Consider the following 20,581-nt stretch of genomic DNA (forward strand, 5'->3'; position numbering starts at 1 on the left):
AAAATATTTGCGCAAAATTACCACAAATCGCAACGCCGATTATTATTATTTTTTCTTGCCAAAGAATCCATATAGTATAGACGTAATGTCGTAAAGCCCATGATGTGTGTCTTTACTTCTTGCAATGCCTGTGAATATTAATAAAAAAATAACAGCTAGAGCCTGTTGAAACAAATGATCACTACGAGATTATATTTTGTTAATTTTCTAAACTTAAAAATGACTTGACTTTACTAAATGATTTTTCTAATTTCAAAATGACTTTAAACTAAATTTAAAGATCACAGCTTTGTTCAAGAGGACGAAATGAGTTATTAATAAATCCTAAATAAATCTAAGTGAAAACAACCTTCTTATTATAATTATATTCCTTGGAAAATACACCTAACGACACCAATTGATGTAAAACCAATTAGCTGGTATTCGATAATCTCATTTACATGTACCGTCATGATATCTAAATTACTAAATCATGGTTTATTAAACGTCTATCATAATACCTATATTTACCTGTTATTTATAGTAAGGTATATATATATATAGATATAGAAATTATATAGAAAAGTGTATATTTAATAAAAGTAATTTGTAGTCCTAGAATAAATGGTCGGTTTCACGGCTGGGTTTTGATGATTGCTACGATCAGCTATCACCATGTAATTTTTTTAATTTTCCTTTTTGTCATTCCTTTTTATTTTTATTTAATACTCATAGAAATCAATTTGCTGTAATTATCGGACAAACTTATTACCTTTCAATATACTTCGTAAAATTTCGTATTCAAAAATAACAAATTCAGACACCGTACCCAAACAAGGGAATTCACCGAAGGTCGTAACCTCATCGGAGGCGACAAGTTCTTAACTTAAATACTTGCATTATTTTAGTTGACAGGCTTCGTATCGAGGCACGAGATCGGGAAAACAAATTAAATTTCCTCTCTCGTCCCAATCACGCATGGTTAACACACAATTTAGCGAAACTAAAGACTTACCTGTGACCTAATTGATTTGACATTACGTGTTTATTGCGATTGTTATTTCATAAAGGACAAAATATTTACTTACACTGCAAGATAATTCCTTGAGAACTGTTTATTTTGCAGAAGCTTTAAATCATCTGACAGTTCATGTTTAAAAGTTCTACTTCATATTACCTCAGTACCTCATTAATGTTAGTAACTTGAAATCTATAGCTACTTATAATGAGAATTCGTCTTTACTGAGTAATGCTGCTAAAAAGTACTAAAACAATATATTATATATAACTTATACCAGAATATATAGCACTTTTTAAAGGTTTTAGTTTAAAACAATTATTATTATAAAAATAACCTCGCTTCGCAGTTTCATTCTCTTTAAATTTAGACTATTGACGTGTCTGACGATATTTCACATTTTTGTAATTAATAAAAGACACCAAAACTGTATTAGAAGCTAAAAATATAATTATACGTCAATTCATACTAACAAATTTAATCGATTTTCGGTCGCAGCGGCATTCGCAAGAGAGACTAATCAACTGTGCAGGATATAACACAGCGCAGAAATGTATGCGCAAATACTTGTGCACTGAAATCCCCTCACTCTCATAATTCTCGATTAGAAGGAACATCAGACACGGCAGGAAGAATTCAAGTTCAACGACAAATAGATTTACGTACTTTCCTAGGCATGGGCGTAGAAACACTGCCAATTTCCAAAATCCGTGCTACTAATTATTAAATTTAAACATATAGCATAATAGCATAATATTCTGAAGCTAATAAAATATTATCAGGACTTCTTCGTAAGCTACGGACTTTATGAGGAAATAACTTAGGAGATCCGACATCACTTAAGCATAAATCTTGGTAGTAAAATATGCGGATTTATTTAAATAAAGTAGGTAACGAGAGACAATTACAAATTATTATTCATTTTGATCACTATGACACAATTTTACTTTTTTGCATAATCTGGAAGGCTATTCCGATTATATAATTTCTTTGAGGTTTCCTTACGAATGTTAATGAATTACAAAATGGGTTGACAACATCAGGCATTTTTTAAAATTGGTATTTATTTTCTATACCAGTTTTAATTAGAAAAATATACTAAAAAAAATAATTATAACCATAATGATTTTTCTTATTTTCTTTATAGCTCTGTTATCCGATAAGAAGTTACTTATTTGCGCATTACAATAATTACTAGCGTAAAATTTTTAACGTGCGGTAGAAGTGGCTTTTCTTTAAAAACATTATAATTAGTTTCTATTCTTTTAGCGCCGGAAGATCTGTCCTCCTACATAATGACGACGGACAGGCATAACTACAAATAACTTATAATATATAATACAAATACTTATATATCAATTTAGGGTTCAAACCTTAATCTTGATATTCTGAAAATTGCTTTGTCCGGCTTTTGTTGCTGTAATATAAAACGTTTTTATATAAACTGAAACTTAAAAACTTAGAAGGTAGACATTTGATAGTTATAGAAATAAAAACTGTCAAAAAATAAATTGTATGAAACAAAATCTTATATATTGTCATACACAGGTAGCCTTTTTGCATATTTATATGTACACAAAATTACTTACGTCAAAACGTAATCTTTTTATCTAAATAATACGAGGATCATTAGCACAAACAGAGTTCATAGAGTTCATTTTTTATACCAAGAGAGTTTTATTAATATGTGATCTTCGTGACTTTAAAATAAATAATGACATGACATAAAATCGTATACAGAAAACAAAAAAAAAACACATAACTATTTGGCAAATTATCAAGTGTCATACGCACACGTTATTTTTTGGCTTAAAAATAAAATTTAAACCTATCGGCAGGCATTGTCATTGAAGAAGGTAATACGTTCGAATAATAATATTTTAATATAGTAATAAAAAAATCTTATGATATTGTAAATTAAAATAAATAAAAATGAAACCTAAACTTTATCATTACGCTCATAAATTAGATTAAAACTATTCCTACAGTGTCAAACTTTAAAAAAATTAAACTTGAACTTGAAGGAGAGGCAGCAGTGAAATATTTTTGCGAAAGAAGTATTTCACTCTAATTCTTCAAACATATACTTACAAATATAACATATAAGTAGAATGTTTTACTGAAATAATATCTTAGTACTTAAATAATTTTCAGTTCCAAATTAGTTTATAAACTGGATTACATAATTTAATATAAACGATATTAATGTTTAATAATCTGATAAGTTTATCAGGAACCACTTGAAGGTTCTTAAACATAATCTCCATTACACCTTGTGACGTAAAGGTATTATTTTTATAACATCAAAATCCTCTCCGAACGCAATCTTATCACAACTTTCTTTGTAAGAATTCTGTCAATTTGAAATACATTGTACAGTAACAAAGGATTTTGTATCGTCCAAAGATATGAATGGTGTTATCATTGATTACACATAAAGCAGCTAAAAGACGTACAGAAAGAAGTACCGACCATAATTTAAACAATAAAAAAACATTCAAATATTAAATTAAAAGATAAAATACTATAACTAAAGAAAAATAAAGTCTCTCCTAGCATTCTCTGCAAGTAATTCACAAAACATAATATGCAATCGAATATATAAACGGAAGTGCTTTAAAGCGTAAATAGTAAAATAACACCCTGCAAATAAAGCCCAACAGTCGCTGGCTGGGCTTCAGGCCTGCTCTCCTTTTGAGGAGAAGGTTTTAGGCTATCTCCACCACGCAGCTCCAATGCGGGTTGATGGAAACACATGACTTGGTATAATTTTAGTCGACACATGCAGATTTTCTCTCTTGTTCTACCCATCCGACGATTTCGGCTAAAAATAAAGATAATAATAAATAAAAATAACAACAAATACACTAATAATATTCGATATCTATTACCGAATAGATTAATTATCTGTCAATAAAAATATATGTATCGGATCAATAAAATGAAACGTTTTTATCTTTAGATTGAGTGACAACTGTTTGATTGTTTCATTAAAATAATACGTTTATAATTTGTAAAAATAACTGGTATAAAAATAAAATATGATCAAATGTTGTAAACGTGATAAAATTAACATATCAATTACAATACAGTCACACGAGGGCTTTTTAGGGATCACAGCTATCGTATTCTAAGTCCTGTTTATTGTTCTGTATTACAAAATGCGTAACGTTATAAATATAAAATAATGTCCGTTTATACATTAAGTAGATACTGCGAATTGTACTAAATTTAAATATGCGATTTCTAAGTTTTTTAAAACACAAATTATCTAGACACTTTTTCTTTATGACATGAATCATTTATATTAAGATATCTGCCTGTGCAGACCTTATATTATGGCCTTGCTTGTTGCAACAATACTTTGATTCTCTGAGGACGCCTCGTCTTAGGAAAACATAAGCGGTAGAATTTGGCATTCACAATAACGGCTTCTTAATAAAAATGAATCGCAAAAATTAATATAGATTTTAAATAGTTTTAACTTCGATATATAAAAAATGTTCGAAATAAAAAAAAAGTAAAGTCGAACGTCGAACAAGAATCGTTTCTTTCATTACCATAAAATTCAAAAATAATGTGACACGTTATGGTTGTTCATATTTATTTTTATGTTACGTGTATTCGCTTACATAACAATAAAACGCATGCAGAACTTTGTAATAACTTCGACATAAGATTGTGACACAACCAAAACCATATAATTGGTTTGTACAAAGAATAAACTACAAACGATAATTCACTTTTAAATCTGACTGTGGAGTATCCAGAGAGTAATTTTTTACTATTTTTTCTTTATTTCAATCTCTTATCTAAAGTTTCATTATTGACTTTACAAAAAACTGCACTGCATTCATTATTTAGTAGACGTCCAATTATTTTTCATTTCAATGTTTACAATATACGTTTGTGTGCCGAAGGATTTTATAAACGTAGACTTTATAGAAGATAACACAAAATATCTTATTCAATTTATTCTTAACAGAAATGGTGTCGCTGTTCCTTCCCACTATCAAATAAGAACACAAAATTCTAATGAAAACCGTTACCACTTATGAGCCAACATGGTATAATTATTAATACATAGTATGTTTAACATTTTCTAATAAGATTCGATAGCAGAAAGTGACTGATCGAAAATAAAAATGATATTAATACTTAATTATATTATGATGAAATGTGCTCAAAATATAGGATGACTTATGCAGATATTACCTTTTGCTACAGAAGTTGACTTTGACAAACCCATCTCACCTGTTTTATAGGTACATCTTTATTACTCGTTGACATTTGATGATGTTTAATAACATTTTCAATATAAAAATGTTTTAAAATAAAAATAAATAATCTTTTTTTTTTTTTTTTTTATTTACATTTTACACTTAAATTATGAGATGCATATTCCATTTAATTATAAAGATTATACAAATTTACAATACATTAAATTAATTTTAAATACGAGAAGGCGTGTTTGTTTGCTGCTTGATTATACACTCATATAACTAATACCTATGCATTAAGGATAGAGGTAGATCGTTTATAGATTCGATAGCTTTTATATAAAGATTAAGACAGGCTATCCTGCCTCTCAATAAAAAAAATGGCCAGTCGTTGACATACTTTTAGTAATATTCAAGTACACAACACTTGCAAGTTGTAACATTTTGATATTGCCCTGTATCCTAGCTAATTATTGGAAATTTTAATTTTTACTTTTGTTGTTGATACGTTTTGTCTTCTCACGTCTGTGAAGAATAAAGCTAACCTAGAATCTAGCGGATCTACTAACAATATTATTGATTAAAATACTAATTATATGCGCCTTATACTACTTAAATGTCATATTATTGTCCTATGCACTGGGTAATACCACTGATTGAAAATATTTACTACGTTACGTTACGTTGTCTTAAAATTTATTATAATAAATGTTCTTTTAGAATATGCTCGGACGCCACAAGTAAATAGTAGGTAACGTTAACGTAACGTTAACCACTTACACAAAGTTTTATAGTTTTTATTTCACTGAATAAACTTGTCACTTATCAAAAGTGAAACGTCAACCATAATGTGTTGCCTTTTGGTCTCATATACATAATAGTATGCAAGACACGTTTCTACCCTCTTGCTCTCGCTATTTGTAAAATGCATCAGCATTATCCTCTCTTTATCATAAGCATGGTTTCGGACTCCATCTGTATAAATGTTGGTATTATGTGGGAGACCCTTGGTAATACTCTGTTGTATCAAGGTCTTGTTCAGTATATGCTTCATCTTGAAGTTCGTCCGAATTGTACATAGTGCCTGGTAGGAGGATGTACCGCGCATCTCTGAAACAAAGTATATACGTATATTTATTACACATCAGAAAACAAATACATAAAAAGCACAATTATTAATATTCGATTACGATTACCATGAAAAAGGTTTTAATATAACTCTAATAAAGCCCACTTCATATACATCCATGCCTTAAATAAAGTTTAGTCATTTGTACGAAAAATAGGAACTCTTTTAAGCTTCTACGCATTTCCACAAACTATCAGACATCATCAGTCTTTGGTGTATCTTTTTATTACATTATTGAGTTCATCTTTGATGCCTACAAGTCCCTTCGGGCTGCTTCACAGTTAGACTTCAAAATTACAGATTATGATGAAGTAACGATTAGATGCTCAAATATATTTAGTTACGAAGTAAATGACTCTTGCTTGTCTGAGAGCTTTCAATTCAGGTGCCGATGAAAAAACGTCCAGGTATGACAACGAAGTATATTTTGTAGTTTTAAATATCTCACATTCATCAGTAAGCTTAGTTCCCGCTACGAACATATTTCTCTATCACTTTGAATAATCACGTTTATAAAAAGGTTCAAAGAACTTCTATTTATGCACTTGAGACAATGTTGAATTCACAGATTTGTTTTTAGAATCGATACCGCAAGTGCATCAAACTGTATGTAAACCTTATATAATAATAATGCTCAGAGTATGATTTGACAACATTTCTGTACTCTTGTGAAGGACATGCACGTCAACATTTTTTTGTTCAAATAGCCGACTTTCTCGAGGTGTAGGTATTTTTAATATATTTTTGGAAATCATATTTCGTATTACCTATTAGGTAGACCTATTTTCCTTTATTTTTATTAAATACATTCCTACTAGTCATTAAATATTGTGAAAATGTGACAAAATTATAACACAGTCATATACGTAATTACCTAAAAAATTACACAGCACAAAGATTAATGGACAATATAGTAAAAGAAAATTATCATTCCTCTGCCTCTGTTTCAATATCGATCACAGATTGTAGCACTATTTGTTTCATTTGACAAGAGAATGATAAAATAACTAGTAGTCCAATAATTAAAAATTCTCTAACTTGTCATTTCAGCCTAAGCATTTTGATCTAAAATCGACAACTCTCATAGTGACGATGGTGATGTCCTCGTGACCTCTTACAGTCGACGACAAGACGCACTGCTCGCACATTTGTTCATGAGACCACCTTTCTCGATGGCGGTTGAGTGGAGTCGCACGATAAATGCTCGAAATTAAAAACAAATCATAATATTACCGCCGATGACGTTTACTACTTTGGATTTTGCGGAGTTGTAAACTCCGCAAAATCCCTCTGCATCGAATATAAGAAAATCAGGCTTAATAGTAAGAGTACAAAATATCTATCAATGTAGACTAAAACTATTAACTACAATACTTAATTTGTTCCTTAGTAATGTGCTTTTGATGAAAATACCGAAACCAGTCTTTAATACTTAATTTTAATATATATTTATATCGCATTTGTAACAATCAATAGCGTAAAGTAGATTGTAAATATTTTAGATGCATCCTACTGAGACTATTTTTCTGCTCAGATGATATCGAGATATGCGCACTATGCTCATATATTATGTGCGTATATGTACTCTCTATTCACTCACTCGCGAAGTCCGTAGGTAATGTGGCCAAAGATAGCTGAAGCACAAGACCGACAACTTTGTAGTATTTTATGTTAATTATTATTACAGTCCTCCGCTATAGATCCAACTTATATAAAGCCATCTGGCGTACTGACAATTCTACAAATTTTTACCAATTCTTATATTCCTAACAAACAGAGTTTAACAGTGTTAACTTTTTAACACCGGAATACTAGTTTTTAGGGATTTTATATAACAATATAAGGATTAAAGTTTTTATAGACAAATTTTATTGATCCGAACCGGATTTTAAGCCCGGTGCCTGCAATTTATATTTGCGTCGTATAAATTAGTTATTAGATCAATGAGAGCGTCAAACACTTAAAATGTGCGACAAAATTAAATTAAATTACCACTTTTTAAATGCATACAGTCTATGCACTGGTTACTAGATAATGATGATTAGCTATGTTATTGTGTAGTATATTAGTAATTCTGTAAACATTTCAACTCATTACTAAAATAGCAAGAAGAATGACAATTACATCACAGGATCATTTTTTGTTATAGACATGGCCATCTCTGAATCACGAAGTCTCGTCATCTTATTATTTTAGTTTAGTATGATTTTTAAGTATAGGTATTAAAAAAATACTTTAAAATTACCAATCTTTCATATACAAAGATGATTATCTAAGCAAAAATTTTGTTTTAAGACTACTTTTTCATTGTGTATAAAAGATTGATTATATTAAATAACGGTAAATTTTGATTTATGAGAGGTATTTAATTGAAGTAACATGCAGTATGGAAATTAGTTAGCTCAAGCTTCAGCGGTGCTTAATCGTATATTAAAAAAGCTGATAAAATATATAAAATAATAAAAACAACGTCAACTTTACTGTAACTAATAAATAAATGTATTATAATTTACAATTACAAATTACGTTATGGAGTTCTGCAAGAATTATTCTTAGGTGCTGTTTTCTTTCATTGTCGCAAATTGAAGGTATACTTAAAATAATGGTAATGTAAATTATTCTATAGATCTCTCTTTTTAAAAGTTGATATCATCCGTATTTATATACATAAATATTTGTTTCTAAGATAACTAGAACATCACAGTTCTTCTTTTTGTGTTATATATTTCTTTATATACAATTTTTAAGTAAAATATTTAGCAAACTTTATCTAAATTCATAAATAAATAAATTTTATATATATTATTAGTTACTACTAGTTTATTAGTTACTAGTAAATGTAATAAATAAAATATAAATTAATATTTTAATTATTTGAATACTATCAATGAAAAGGAATGTTTAAGTATCTTCAAAGATAAGGACGTCAAAATAAACACAGCAAAATCAGAATTAATTTATTGTCTAAACATAATCTACACGATATAATAACATTTAATAATACACAACTAAAGATACGAAAATAATTTTCGAGTAAACTTAAAATAAAAATCATATAAATTTAACCTAACTGCATTTTTCAAATAATAGGATCAGGGGGAAAAAGGTACGTTTTTTGAATGGGATATGTTTTAAATGCATTGTCGATGGAGGTTGAAATTAAAATGCATTGATATGACGCACATTTTAATATAAAATGTGTGGCTCAATCACAGATAATTTATTAATTGACATTGTCGTTATAACAAAATCAAAAAATTCATATATTTTTTTTCATATTCCCAACAAATAACAATTAATTTTATTATTTTATAAATAAATATAACAGCGAAGTATAAATATTAGGTGTTCCAGATCAGTCTATCAAATTATTGCCATGGCATGTAAAAAGTGAAATAATATCATACGTTGGCCAATAAATATGTATACAAATAAAGCATTTAAAATATTTGGTAGTCAAAAGTAAAATCGTATTTTTTTGGAAATGACATTCTTTTTCAAACAATGTAATTACCAAAAAAATATATTTAAAAACGTTCTTTTTAATTTTATGATTTAGCGGTTTCCGAGTACTTAAATTTTATTATAGGTATTTATTTCAACCAACCAAAGCAGCAAACTCAACTTAAATAAAGAAATGCTTAGGACTATAAAAATCGAGTCAAACAAATAAAAATAAATTAAATTAAAAATGGCAGCATTAGAAGCAGCAAAAACGCGTCACGCCTTCGCCTCAAGATCATATTTCTTCTCATCGGCATCCCTAAAAAAATAAATAAATAGGAAAAAGGTTTTATACTGGACAATTAGTACTACTAATTTAAGAACCAAAAATCACCGTAAAACAAAACAATCCACAAACTAAAGTTTAAGTTACACGTTAGTGATTGTCCGCTACTGGGCCTGAAGTTTAACTTATCCGTATACATACCAAGTCCGAACTAAAAAGTATTCACTGCCAACACCAGAACTCATCATGCTGGAACCCTCCTCGCTACCGTCAACAATCATAAATTTCTTGCCCTCTCTGAAAACATTAACCACAAAATGTTTCTTATCACCCCGAAAACAAATCCGCCATTTTGTATCCCATTTTGATTTTCGAACATCTCCGTGTTCGTACGAAATGCGTGCGTTAGCGTCCCGGTATGAAAGGTGATGTGTCCATTTAAAGCGATGTTTCGATTATGGTCGAATATTATTTGCAATACTTAATATATATCTCAAATGATACGTTTAAGTAGCGGTTGCCCAATTGCTATGTAACTATTTTTCAGGTAGTTTTGGTCAATAATAAGTATGATGTAATTTTAGATGATTAATTAATTATATTATTAATTTGAATATTATTTTTTGCGGACGTAGTAAATTCGGCATTCTGAATTAAATTTTGGCCATATTAAGAATATTCTTCTTCTTCTTTTGACCATATTTTCAATTGTTTTCATATCGAATAAAAGGAAGCCTCACTGTATTTTCTCATTTTCCATTAGTACAGATTCCATTTTCTGACTCATTTCCTGTCTCCTTTCATGCATCCGCCTCTAAATCGGTTTTTTTTTTAATTCATTCATATTCCTTTATCACAATGAAACTTGGTTCAATGTATTTCCTTATATGTAAACACAAATTACATTTCTCTGATTCTATTTCCTTTCTCTTATCTACATATCTCCAAATTCATTTTCTTAATTAATATTCCTTAATTTTAAGCTCAGTGCAACCGTCCGTAATATATCTTCATTAGATATTCACTCTAGTTTTATTTCTTTGCAGTGATTGTTAAAACGATGTTAATTAATCGATTGGTTAATAAGGAGCTTATTTTATGTTAATGAAACCCAAAGCCAGCGAAAATATTGAGCTAATATTTTTTTGAGCTCAATATTCTCATAGAAGCATCCCAAAGAAAGCATATATAGATTTCTCGGTGTCTCATTTAATAAATTAAAATTATTTAAGTAAATAAAAAAAAACGCCAAAAAAATTATATGTCATGGCAACACCGTGAAACTATACTGAATTTTTAATAAATAGAAGAAAACGTACCTGTAGAATACGTAGTGTTGCAAGATGAAGAATATGTCGAAGATAAGACTGAATAGTCCTAGACCGAACTTAGTAGCGTCTCCGAAGAATGATATCCAATCGTTGTAGTTGTAAGCGTTGAGGGTCATCTGCAGGATGGAGAGGAAACCACCGACAAAATCTAGGAAAATGTTGCCGATACTCCAACCTTCAGTCGATTTGCGCTTGTAGTTCATGTACGCCTGAAAATTTAGAACGTTATTACTTAAAACTATCCTTATTTGGCCGCTTAAATTACATTACATACATTACATTGCAAGTGAGAGTCAAGTGAAACTATAACATCATGGCATATATAATCCTTCCAGTTATATCATAATTAAAATCTTACACATCGACATAATTCGCTTGCTTTTCTGACACTAATCATCATGGGGGTTGGTTTTAAGGTAAACTACGAGATGAATAACCTTAACCGATGACTCCACTTTCAAACTGAACAAGCGAGCATCACTGAATTATCATTTTCATAATTTGTGTTTATAATGTATCACATGCTTATGTAGCAAAACATCTTAAGGACACCTGGCAAATGAAAATCTGTCACTTTTGTATCCAAAAACCAATGAAGCATTGTCTTTGTATGAGCTTCAAGCTTACGTCTCAAAAGAGGAATAGGTCTTACTAGTACTAGTAGCTACTTTTTGATGCCACAAATTTGCTCAATTGGGTGTTCTTGAGAAAAAATCCCTTAGTCGACTCTTACAAAAAGCACGGGTCGAGATGGTGGTGGGGAGGGGGGGGGGGGTACCTTATACTATTTTCAAAATCAACGGTGGCTGAAATATTATACTATGATCGATGAGAGCAGTGAACTATGGTTATAATAAATACTGAAGGCTATATTACGTTTCTGATTAATTATATACATGCATGATAAACCACATTTAAACTCACCTGAGGAACATATTTAATAAGCGTAATGCAGAGTTTGATGTAGCTGCAGTAGTAGAGGAAGTCAAGCCAGGCGATCTTGTTAGCGGCGCCCAAACTAGCTGTAATGATGACCACGGACACAAATGTGGTCAATATACCGCGACCTATCATCGATACCCGTTGACCATCACGCTGGAATAGAATTTGATCATTAGAACGACTTGTAATTACAACTGGTATTATGGCCCGTGTCTCCGTTCGCGTGACTTTAAGACTCAAAAGTAGGGGTATTGTATGGTTGACATATTTGTGTATGTTTTCGTCTATCGTGGCATTATAGTTCCCAAATGGATTACGTTTTTTTTTTTCAGATGCAAAATTGTAAATAATTGGATAGTTACCTCATACAAAAAGCACTGAGTGATGGTGATAAGGGTAGCGAACGCAGCGTGCAAGGAGAAGAAGACATCGTTCAACTGGACTGGGTTCAAGCTGCGAGGATGACGGTTGAAATATTCTTTCTGAAAATTAATAATAATAACTCTTACCAACTTTGACATCTTGGGAAAATAAAACGAATGGGTAGACTCTTTTATTCCTACTACTCTTTAAATATATATATTTTTACAAAAAGTTTTTATAGAAAAAGCGATGCGACCTATAGAGGATATTGACTTTTATACCTATAGAGGATATAGGACTACTGTTAGATTAAAATAATTTTGATTTGATTGTTTCTTTATTTTGAATTTATAAATTCAAAATAATGAAACAATACAACAAAATTATTAAATATAGTATAGTTACAATATTTTTCCTGTGCCTTCTCTAAGGTAACTAACATTATGGTAATAACAATCACATTACAAAAAAATATATAAAATATATTTTTCACTTTTTACGTTTATATAATCTTAAAATTGAACTTAATCAAAAGCCACGGTAGATAGAAAATAAATATTTATTATTTACCTGTATTTCCTTCGAGAAGTACAACCCACAATTGAACAATGAATACATGGTGAAACCCATCACGTTAAGTGCTAAGAAGTCGAAGTTGAGTCCGACGACACTTTTCCTCTTGAAGTTAATATATATTTGAGGGTAGAACGACACGGACCAGGCGACGAAGTAGATCCAACCCATGATGTAGGAGATGACGTATATCGCATTCGAGTGCATTACTGTGACGCGGAGAAAGACTGTATCCAGACTGAAATTATAAAAGTTTAACATAACATATCTAGTAATGAGATTTTAATTTTAGAGTGAGATACCCTATAATTTATGGGTTAGGCACCTTTATTTTGTGTAATATTAGATTTTTTATTTAAAGTAAACTTTGATATTAAATGTTCTCTAAAAAAAAATTTAATTGGGGAGTTGGGGTTTTATTCATGAAACGCGTGGATAGGTACCATCCACGTATCAGATATTCTACCGCGAACTTAATATAGTTGTATTACGGTTTGAGAGAGAGAGCAATGTAACTACAAGCACAAGGGACATAACATCTTAGCTCACAAGATTGGTATCGCATTGGTGATATAAGGAAAAAGAAGATGTTAGACGCCTAACTATACTATGAAAAAAAAACATCAAAAATGAAAAGGATGAGACTTGTCTTCCCTTGAAAAGAAACTTTATGAGTAAATACGCTGCTCCAACATGATGGAAACATATACCAAAATTTCTTCCAACGCCTCGATTTGATTTCATCATTAGGTTTTTCTTTAACTTTCACCTAACATCACATTGAAACAAATATATGCCTTGATTTTTAAAGCCAGCAATCTTCGAACTTATTCAGTCCATCTCTAGTTTTACCAAACCATTACCTTATAATTTGAATAATAATAAATGTTGATAAGTCTACACTTACTTCACAAAGCCAGCGGGCGTGACGTTAAACGTGACTTCGGAATGTCCCGGACTTTTGCCATACGCGCATATATCATACGTGTGCTTCATCGTAGGATCCGGCTTGTCGAAACCAGGCATGTCGACAACGGGTGGGACAAATTGGACTATATCAGCGTGTTGGATCTGAGAGGCAACTTGGAGTGTTGTATTGTATTCGCCACTGCAAAATAATATGTAAATTAACAGCCTGTATATGAGCCTTAGAGATTTCTCCTATTGAGAAAAATATTTGGAGGTTATTCCACCAAGTTGCTCCGATATGGGTTAATGGACACATCTGGCAGATTTTCACTAATACATACAGTATCATGATTCTTCACAATGTTTTCATTTATCGCCGGGCATGAAATAATTAAAATCGGTGAGGTTTACTTAGAAAATTGTAATGAACGAGGATCAAACCCACGACCGTTATCGTAGCAGCAGATTGCAGTAACGAAATCAGAATGTTATTACTTATGTAACGTCAGAAATAAAATTAGTTTTGCAACGTCACTCGTTTTCGTATTTCCTATGAAATGTTCATATTGATATGACGTTTATGAAAATGAACGTAAAATTGCATCATTATACAATTGGGATTATGTTTGATATTCTTTTATTAACACTGTACTTACATTTGAATTAATTTGAACAGATGCGTTTCATCCACAAGTAGATGCATATCCGTCTCATCGACATACAACTTTTCAAGTTGGCACTGAGCTAATGGTAATCCTGAAAAAAAAAAACATTAAGTTATTTGTTAAAATAATAATATTTTAGTCCTCACCGAGTTTTCTCTCTGTTGACATTGTATACGATTATTTTTACACTGCATTGTTGCTCAATAGCTAGCTTATAAAATTAGCTGCAGATTTCTAAAACTAGGACGACATCAAATGGGGATTGCGACGATAGACACTTCTTTTCAGTAGGTGCCCAGAATTTGAGAGATGGCAGTATCACTCTCCCTTGCTTTCCCAGCCATTAGTTGGGTTTGCACCTGAACTCTATCTGGTCATACACAATCGTCATCATATTCGATTATGAGAATAAACACATTCCCTTTCCTTTATTTCAATGAGATAAGGATAGGTAGGCGCATTCGTATACTATAAAATATTCATGGAGAATGACCGCTGTAACCGAAATCGGTAATGAGAACGACAAGAGAAAGATATGCCTCATAACGCTATAGATTGTAAACCATGGAAATGAAATTTATTGTCCTTTATAAATAATGGTGATAATGTTTGATCTGCCGCAGAAATTATTGGTATAATTATTCTACCGATCTTAGTCCCACTCCTCAGTTATTCATAACAAAAAATAATAATATTCTTTGTTGTATTTCCTTTTAAAATGTCACAAGTGCTAAAGGATATTACAACACTAATGACTTTTTAGTTGACTGCACACCTTGGAAATGAAATGATCGCCTCCAGGCTGTTTCAAATAACTAAAATATAATTATCATTGTACATGGAAAATGGTTAAAAAGGAAAAAAAATATATCCCGCTGAGTTTCTTTCGCCGGTTCTTCTCAGGTCCGAGTAGATAAATTCCGAACCTGTGGTAGATTTTTGACAATCAATAAGCAAGTGTAACCACTTCTATATTGGATAGATATAGCTTAAGGACTTGTTTAAGACTTGTAGTTCTAATCTATGGGGCTTCCTCCAAGACTAAAGTTATAAGAGTGAGCGAGATGAACAATAACCAATAGATGGTCGTCTGCTTTCTTAAATAAAAAAAATAGCAATGGAATATTTGACAACTCACCTAAGAGAATCATGGCAATCAGACAATAGCTTAATCTATGACTAGAACGTCCTTCAGCCCCGACGAATACTGTATTAAAGCGCGCCATTCTTCCTGTATTTTATCTGTGAACAATTTTTGAAATTCGTTAGTATTGTGTATATTAAACTGTGAAAATAAATATCTAAAGTTCGTCGTATTTATTTAGCTCAATTGCAAGATAAACACTTGTTCAAACTACATCATTGTAATTTTCTTTCACTCGGGAAGTATACATAAAATTTATACAATTTCTTTTATTTTACGACAAAGATAAAGAAACTATTAAAAATAACGAGGTAGTGAAATAATCAATTTTAATAAAAATTCAATATGCTCACAATATATTCAAGGTGTAGCGAAGACATTGAAACTTCGCCGAGTCTATTATAAAACAAATTATAACTACATAGCACACGTCTCATGTCGAAATCAATACAACGAAATCAAATATTGTAGTAATAATTTTACATTTACAGGTAACATTTTATAAGCGTTTCTTATTATACGTTGGTTTTAAGAACATTTCCTTGTAATAATCGAGTTTCATGTCGATTTTTCTCAGAAACATACAGGTACTTGTGTTTTATTCGTGGAATATATAATATTATTTAAGAGATATCATTGAACTTTTAAATACATTTTGATACATAAAAATACGTATAATTTAGAGATGTCTCCAAAAGTAAAGTCGAATCATATTTAATATTCCGATACAAAATGTAATAAGTTCAAGCAGTAGGTCAATCCACCTGTTTGATAACGAGCAATTAACGAATACTTAAAAATGTTTTGGGTTTATATTTATATACAAATATATATTGTACATATACAATGTTATAAGTAATAGTAAGTATATTAGCAATGAATGTAAGCAATTTCATAGTCACTATTTATGTTTCGTATAATTACAATTAGTATATATTTTTTTATTTACATATTAATATTGCTTATATTTTGAGTAGCGTATGTGTATATTATATTAAATATGTATGTGTGAAGTTATGTACATATTTCCAAATCGTTATAATTAAAATGATTATTTAATTTAAATACATTTTTAATCTGTTCGCCTCCTTACCTTGCGTCTTTATCGCTCATAAATCCTTTATATATAAAATATATTTATTTAATTTGGCATATTAGATATAGAAATAATGAAACACTTTTTCAAAACTATCGAACAAACACTTCATATAACATTTGCACTCATACAAATAAATGATTAAAAACGAATACCTATTTAGAGACACGTTTTCGTTCAATCACAATAATATCCAGCAATCAAACTAAATATGAGACTGACAATGAATTTACCTGTTACTAGGATAATACAACATTTATATAAAACTCAACCTTGTGCCTCGGTAATACGGTTTCATTTAAAATAAATATATGATACAAATGCGTTCCACTACTGTGAGTTAACATTGAATAGGTAGCCGCGACAGGTATAAAGATTGCAAATGGCAATGATCGGTTAACTTGATCAGAGAACGTCGAGTTTTAATAACATACTATAATTTATATTTAGATTTTAACCTAATTATAAATTATATTATTATACAATCAAATAAAAGCCTGTAATGGGAAATGCGTCTTCGGAAATCACTTGAATTTCGGTCATAAGTACGCGTATTACTTAGACGAATATAAGTAAATTGTACATAACTTATATGAAAAAAATGTATACTTAATAATGAAACGAACGATATCAATTACTCTATTAAGTATCATAAATTCATAGCATGTTATTGTAATCAATAATATAGATAAACAAACATAAACCAACTGGAAGTATTCTATGACAATTACCTATTTAATTAAAATGTGTAGGTCTAAACGAGGGACTTACTTATTTATACATCGTAAAAGCCGATGAATAATTATAGATGTCTTGATTTTCTCTTTATCATACATATATAATTTGACTAATGAAAGACTAAGACAAAGCACGGTACCATATAGCCCCTATATAACGTTAATTGGTAGATAGAAAATTTATAATCGCTCAGGGAATTACAGGTAATTCTATTGCTTACAAATAAAATCAAGTAATTTATATCGCTCGCTTGAATAATGGAGGCGTCTTACTTTTTACGGTACATTGAATTCCGTCACGCTATATCAAAACAAAAAAGTATACAAAGCAAACACACTCACAGGCGCAGATACAGTTTCCTCCTTATTTTTTATTTTCGAATATAATTGCTACGAATATTTTCATATATTTGATGTAATATAATAACGAAACTATTAAAAAGTTTACAAAAGACGGCAACATTATATGTCTCTCATCTACTGCACAAATATTAGTTAGCGTTCGTATTTTTGCACCAACTTTGACCGAAGTTATTGCGGTGATTGGGTGCAAAATTTCGAAAGTACACAGCTGAACCTACATCATTTATATCGCTGTGAAACCATTGAACTTTTGAAGTTTTATTGATGAGCGCGTTTTAAAAACACCGCCACCATCATAGTGCTAAAATGCCGATGCTATGGTTTAGGTACTAAAGCCTAGGTTTAAGGCGTGGTATATACGCGAAATTTGAGTGGCGTTGATTTCTTTTTTATTTTTAGAAAAAAATATATATGCTAAGCTTCATGAAATATACTTTTTCCTTAACGTTAAGAATATAATGCAAAATTCTCCGATTTCGTTGTTATTAGCTTTTTTCCTACGCTACCTATATATTTTTTTATTTCCATTAGAATTTTAAGTAACACTATACTTTGAGTCTTCAACTTATTTTTGCAGAAAATATTTCGAAATACTTTTCATCTAAGTTTTTATGTTCGTGGAATGAGGCATATAGAGGTGAAAAAAAAACCAAATTATTTTTACTTTTTAATATATTCACCTGCAAGACGGATACAGTTTTCAGATTTTTCAATTATTTTATTTAAGCCCCCATAAATGCATCCGTGACTTCATCATCGGTGGTAAATTTCTTAGTCCGTAGCTCTTTTTTCAATTTTGGAAATAGGTAGTAATCACTCGGGGCCAGGTCTGGCCTGTAGGGTGGGTGATTCAAATTACCGAAGCACACCTTATGCAGGGCAGCCAACGCAACACGGCTCTTATGGAAGGGCGCATTGTCGTGCTGAAGCAGCAGACCTTTTGTCAATTTGCCTCATCTTTTCTCTTTAATGGCTTCTTATAATCGCTCTAATATTGAAGCGTTGTATTCACCGGTTATAGCAACACGTTTATCTTTATAAATATCTATAATATTTCTTCAGAGTCCCAAAAAACCGTTGCCATGAGTTTCCCATTACTACGATTTGTGTTTTTCTTAATCGAGTCTCTTCGAGTACAATTTTCTCAACTTTTTGGATAAGATCTAGCATCTAGCATCACCTTAGTGCTTCTGCCGATCCTCGGGTCGTCTTCAAGTGATTTCCTTCCTTGCTTAAATAAATTGTGCCACTTGTACACCATGGTTTTTCCTGGGCAAGAGTCACCGTAAACCGATAACATCTCATTCAGTATGGTTTTCCTTGTTTGAAGGAACTTTATAACGACACAATATACGATATTTTCACTCCCGATTATGTTGCTTGGTTGACGATAACTCAAAAAATAATTTTCTAATAACAATGAAACCTCGTATTTATACTAATTATGAGTCACTGAACACATTACAATCCTGAAGAGCTTAATCACCTCCCTCCAACCCTCTCATTCACCGAACTTATAAACGCACCCTCGTATATCTCACACAATTAAAACGCGAAAATCACGATGTAACCCCTCTATCGCGTTATTAACCAGTGCGGGGTTAGACGTTCTACTGTACGGAAACTGACACTCTGACACTTTTCTCCACAACTATAGGGCACAGAGTGTGAAGTAAAGTCCAAGTCTTCTGGTTTTACCATGAACTAGATTTACTCTCATGATAGTTAAATATTTAAGGAAAGATTTTCATGTTTAAAGATTTTTGTCAATATTTATGGAGTCGATCGACAGATGATCATCATTGATCTCGTCATAATCAATACAACCGTAGACACATTCCATAAACACATAAAATGATGTATTGTATGTACTTACACGATACAAGTATTCAAAGCGCGTCTAAAAATGTCGTCTGAATTTTAATACGGGGGCAACATTCCCCGGAGTACGAGACACGGAAAATGATAGCAAATTGTGAATGTTACTACTGTTTTGAATTGAAGCTAACTGTGTTAAAACATAATTCATTAGTACTAGTATAAAAGTATTTTGTTAGTGCAATTGTTTTTATTTAATGTAACCTATTCGCGTGACCTGGGGGTAAAATGGCTCGTATACCGTGACGGCAAACGGCATGAAGCTCTCTTATGCCTCTACACCGCAACTCACTTTTTCCACACTTGGGTGTGCGAGGCGCGTACCATATTTACTTCCTTGCTAGTAAGACAATAATTAGGAAGATATATTAACATTGCCAACAACTCTTTTTCCTTTTATTTATTGTTTTTCTGTTAATTTATTTCGATATATCACACGAAACAAGCGATCCGTGACAGCCACATTTTTTATTTATTAATTTATTTGTCGACACTTCTGTTGTA

At 31.0% G+C, this 20,581-nt stretch overlaps 1 protein-coding gene across 4 annotated transcripts in view; it reads right to left on the minus strand.

Annotated features, from left to right (window-relative positions):
- Positions 1 to 5,436: 5,436 nt before the first annotated feature.
- The window catches only part of LOC125064149 (cystinosin homolog), a 43,964-nt gene continuing 28,819 nt past the window's right edge, over positions 5,437 to 20,581 (minus strand). For 2 of the 4 annotated variants that reach the window (XM_047670981.1, XM_047670982.1), the window contains 9 exons: positions 15,998 to 16,101; positions 14,851 to 14,950; positions 14,193 to 14,393; positions 13,283 to 13,523; positions 12,712 to 12,831; positions 12,332 to 12,502; positions 11,396 to 11,616; positions 10,278 to 10,373; positions 9,352 to 10,109 (listed from right to left, as the gene is read on the minus strand). In XM_047670981.1, the coding sequence (XP_047526937.1) occupies positions 10,067 to 10,109; positions 10,278 to 10,373; positions 11,396 to 11,616; positions 12,332 to 12,502; positions 12,712 to 12,831; positions 13,283 to 13,523; positions 14,193 to 14,393; positions 14,851 to 14,950; positions 15,998 to 16,085 (1,281 nt within the window). In that variant the 5' untranslated portion in view covers positions 16,086 to 16,101 and the 3' untranslated portion in view covers positions 9,352 to 10,066. Of the gene's footprint in view, positions 6,328 to 9,351; positions 10,110 to 10,277; positions 10,374 to 11,395; positions 11,617 to 12,331; positions 12,503 to 12,711; positions 12,832 to 13,282; positions 13,524 to 14,192; positions 14,394 to 14,850; positions 14,951 to 15,997; positions 16,102 to 20,581 lie in introns of those variants that run through there. The other 2 variants (XM_047670983.1, XM_047670984.1) reach the window with 2 other exon arrangements.

This window comes from Vanessa atalanta, chromosome 5, assembly GCF_905147765.1.
Source record: "Vanessa atalanta chromosome 5, ilVanAtal1.2, whole genome shotgun sequence".
Taxonomy (NCBI): Eukaryota; Metazoa; Arthropoda; class Insecta; order Lepidoptera; family Nymphalidae; genus Vanessa; species Vanessa atalanta.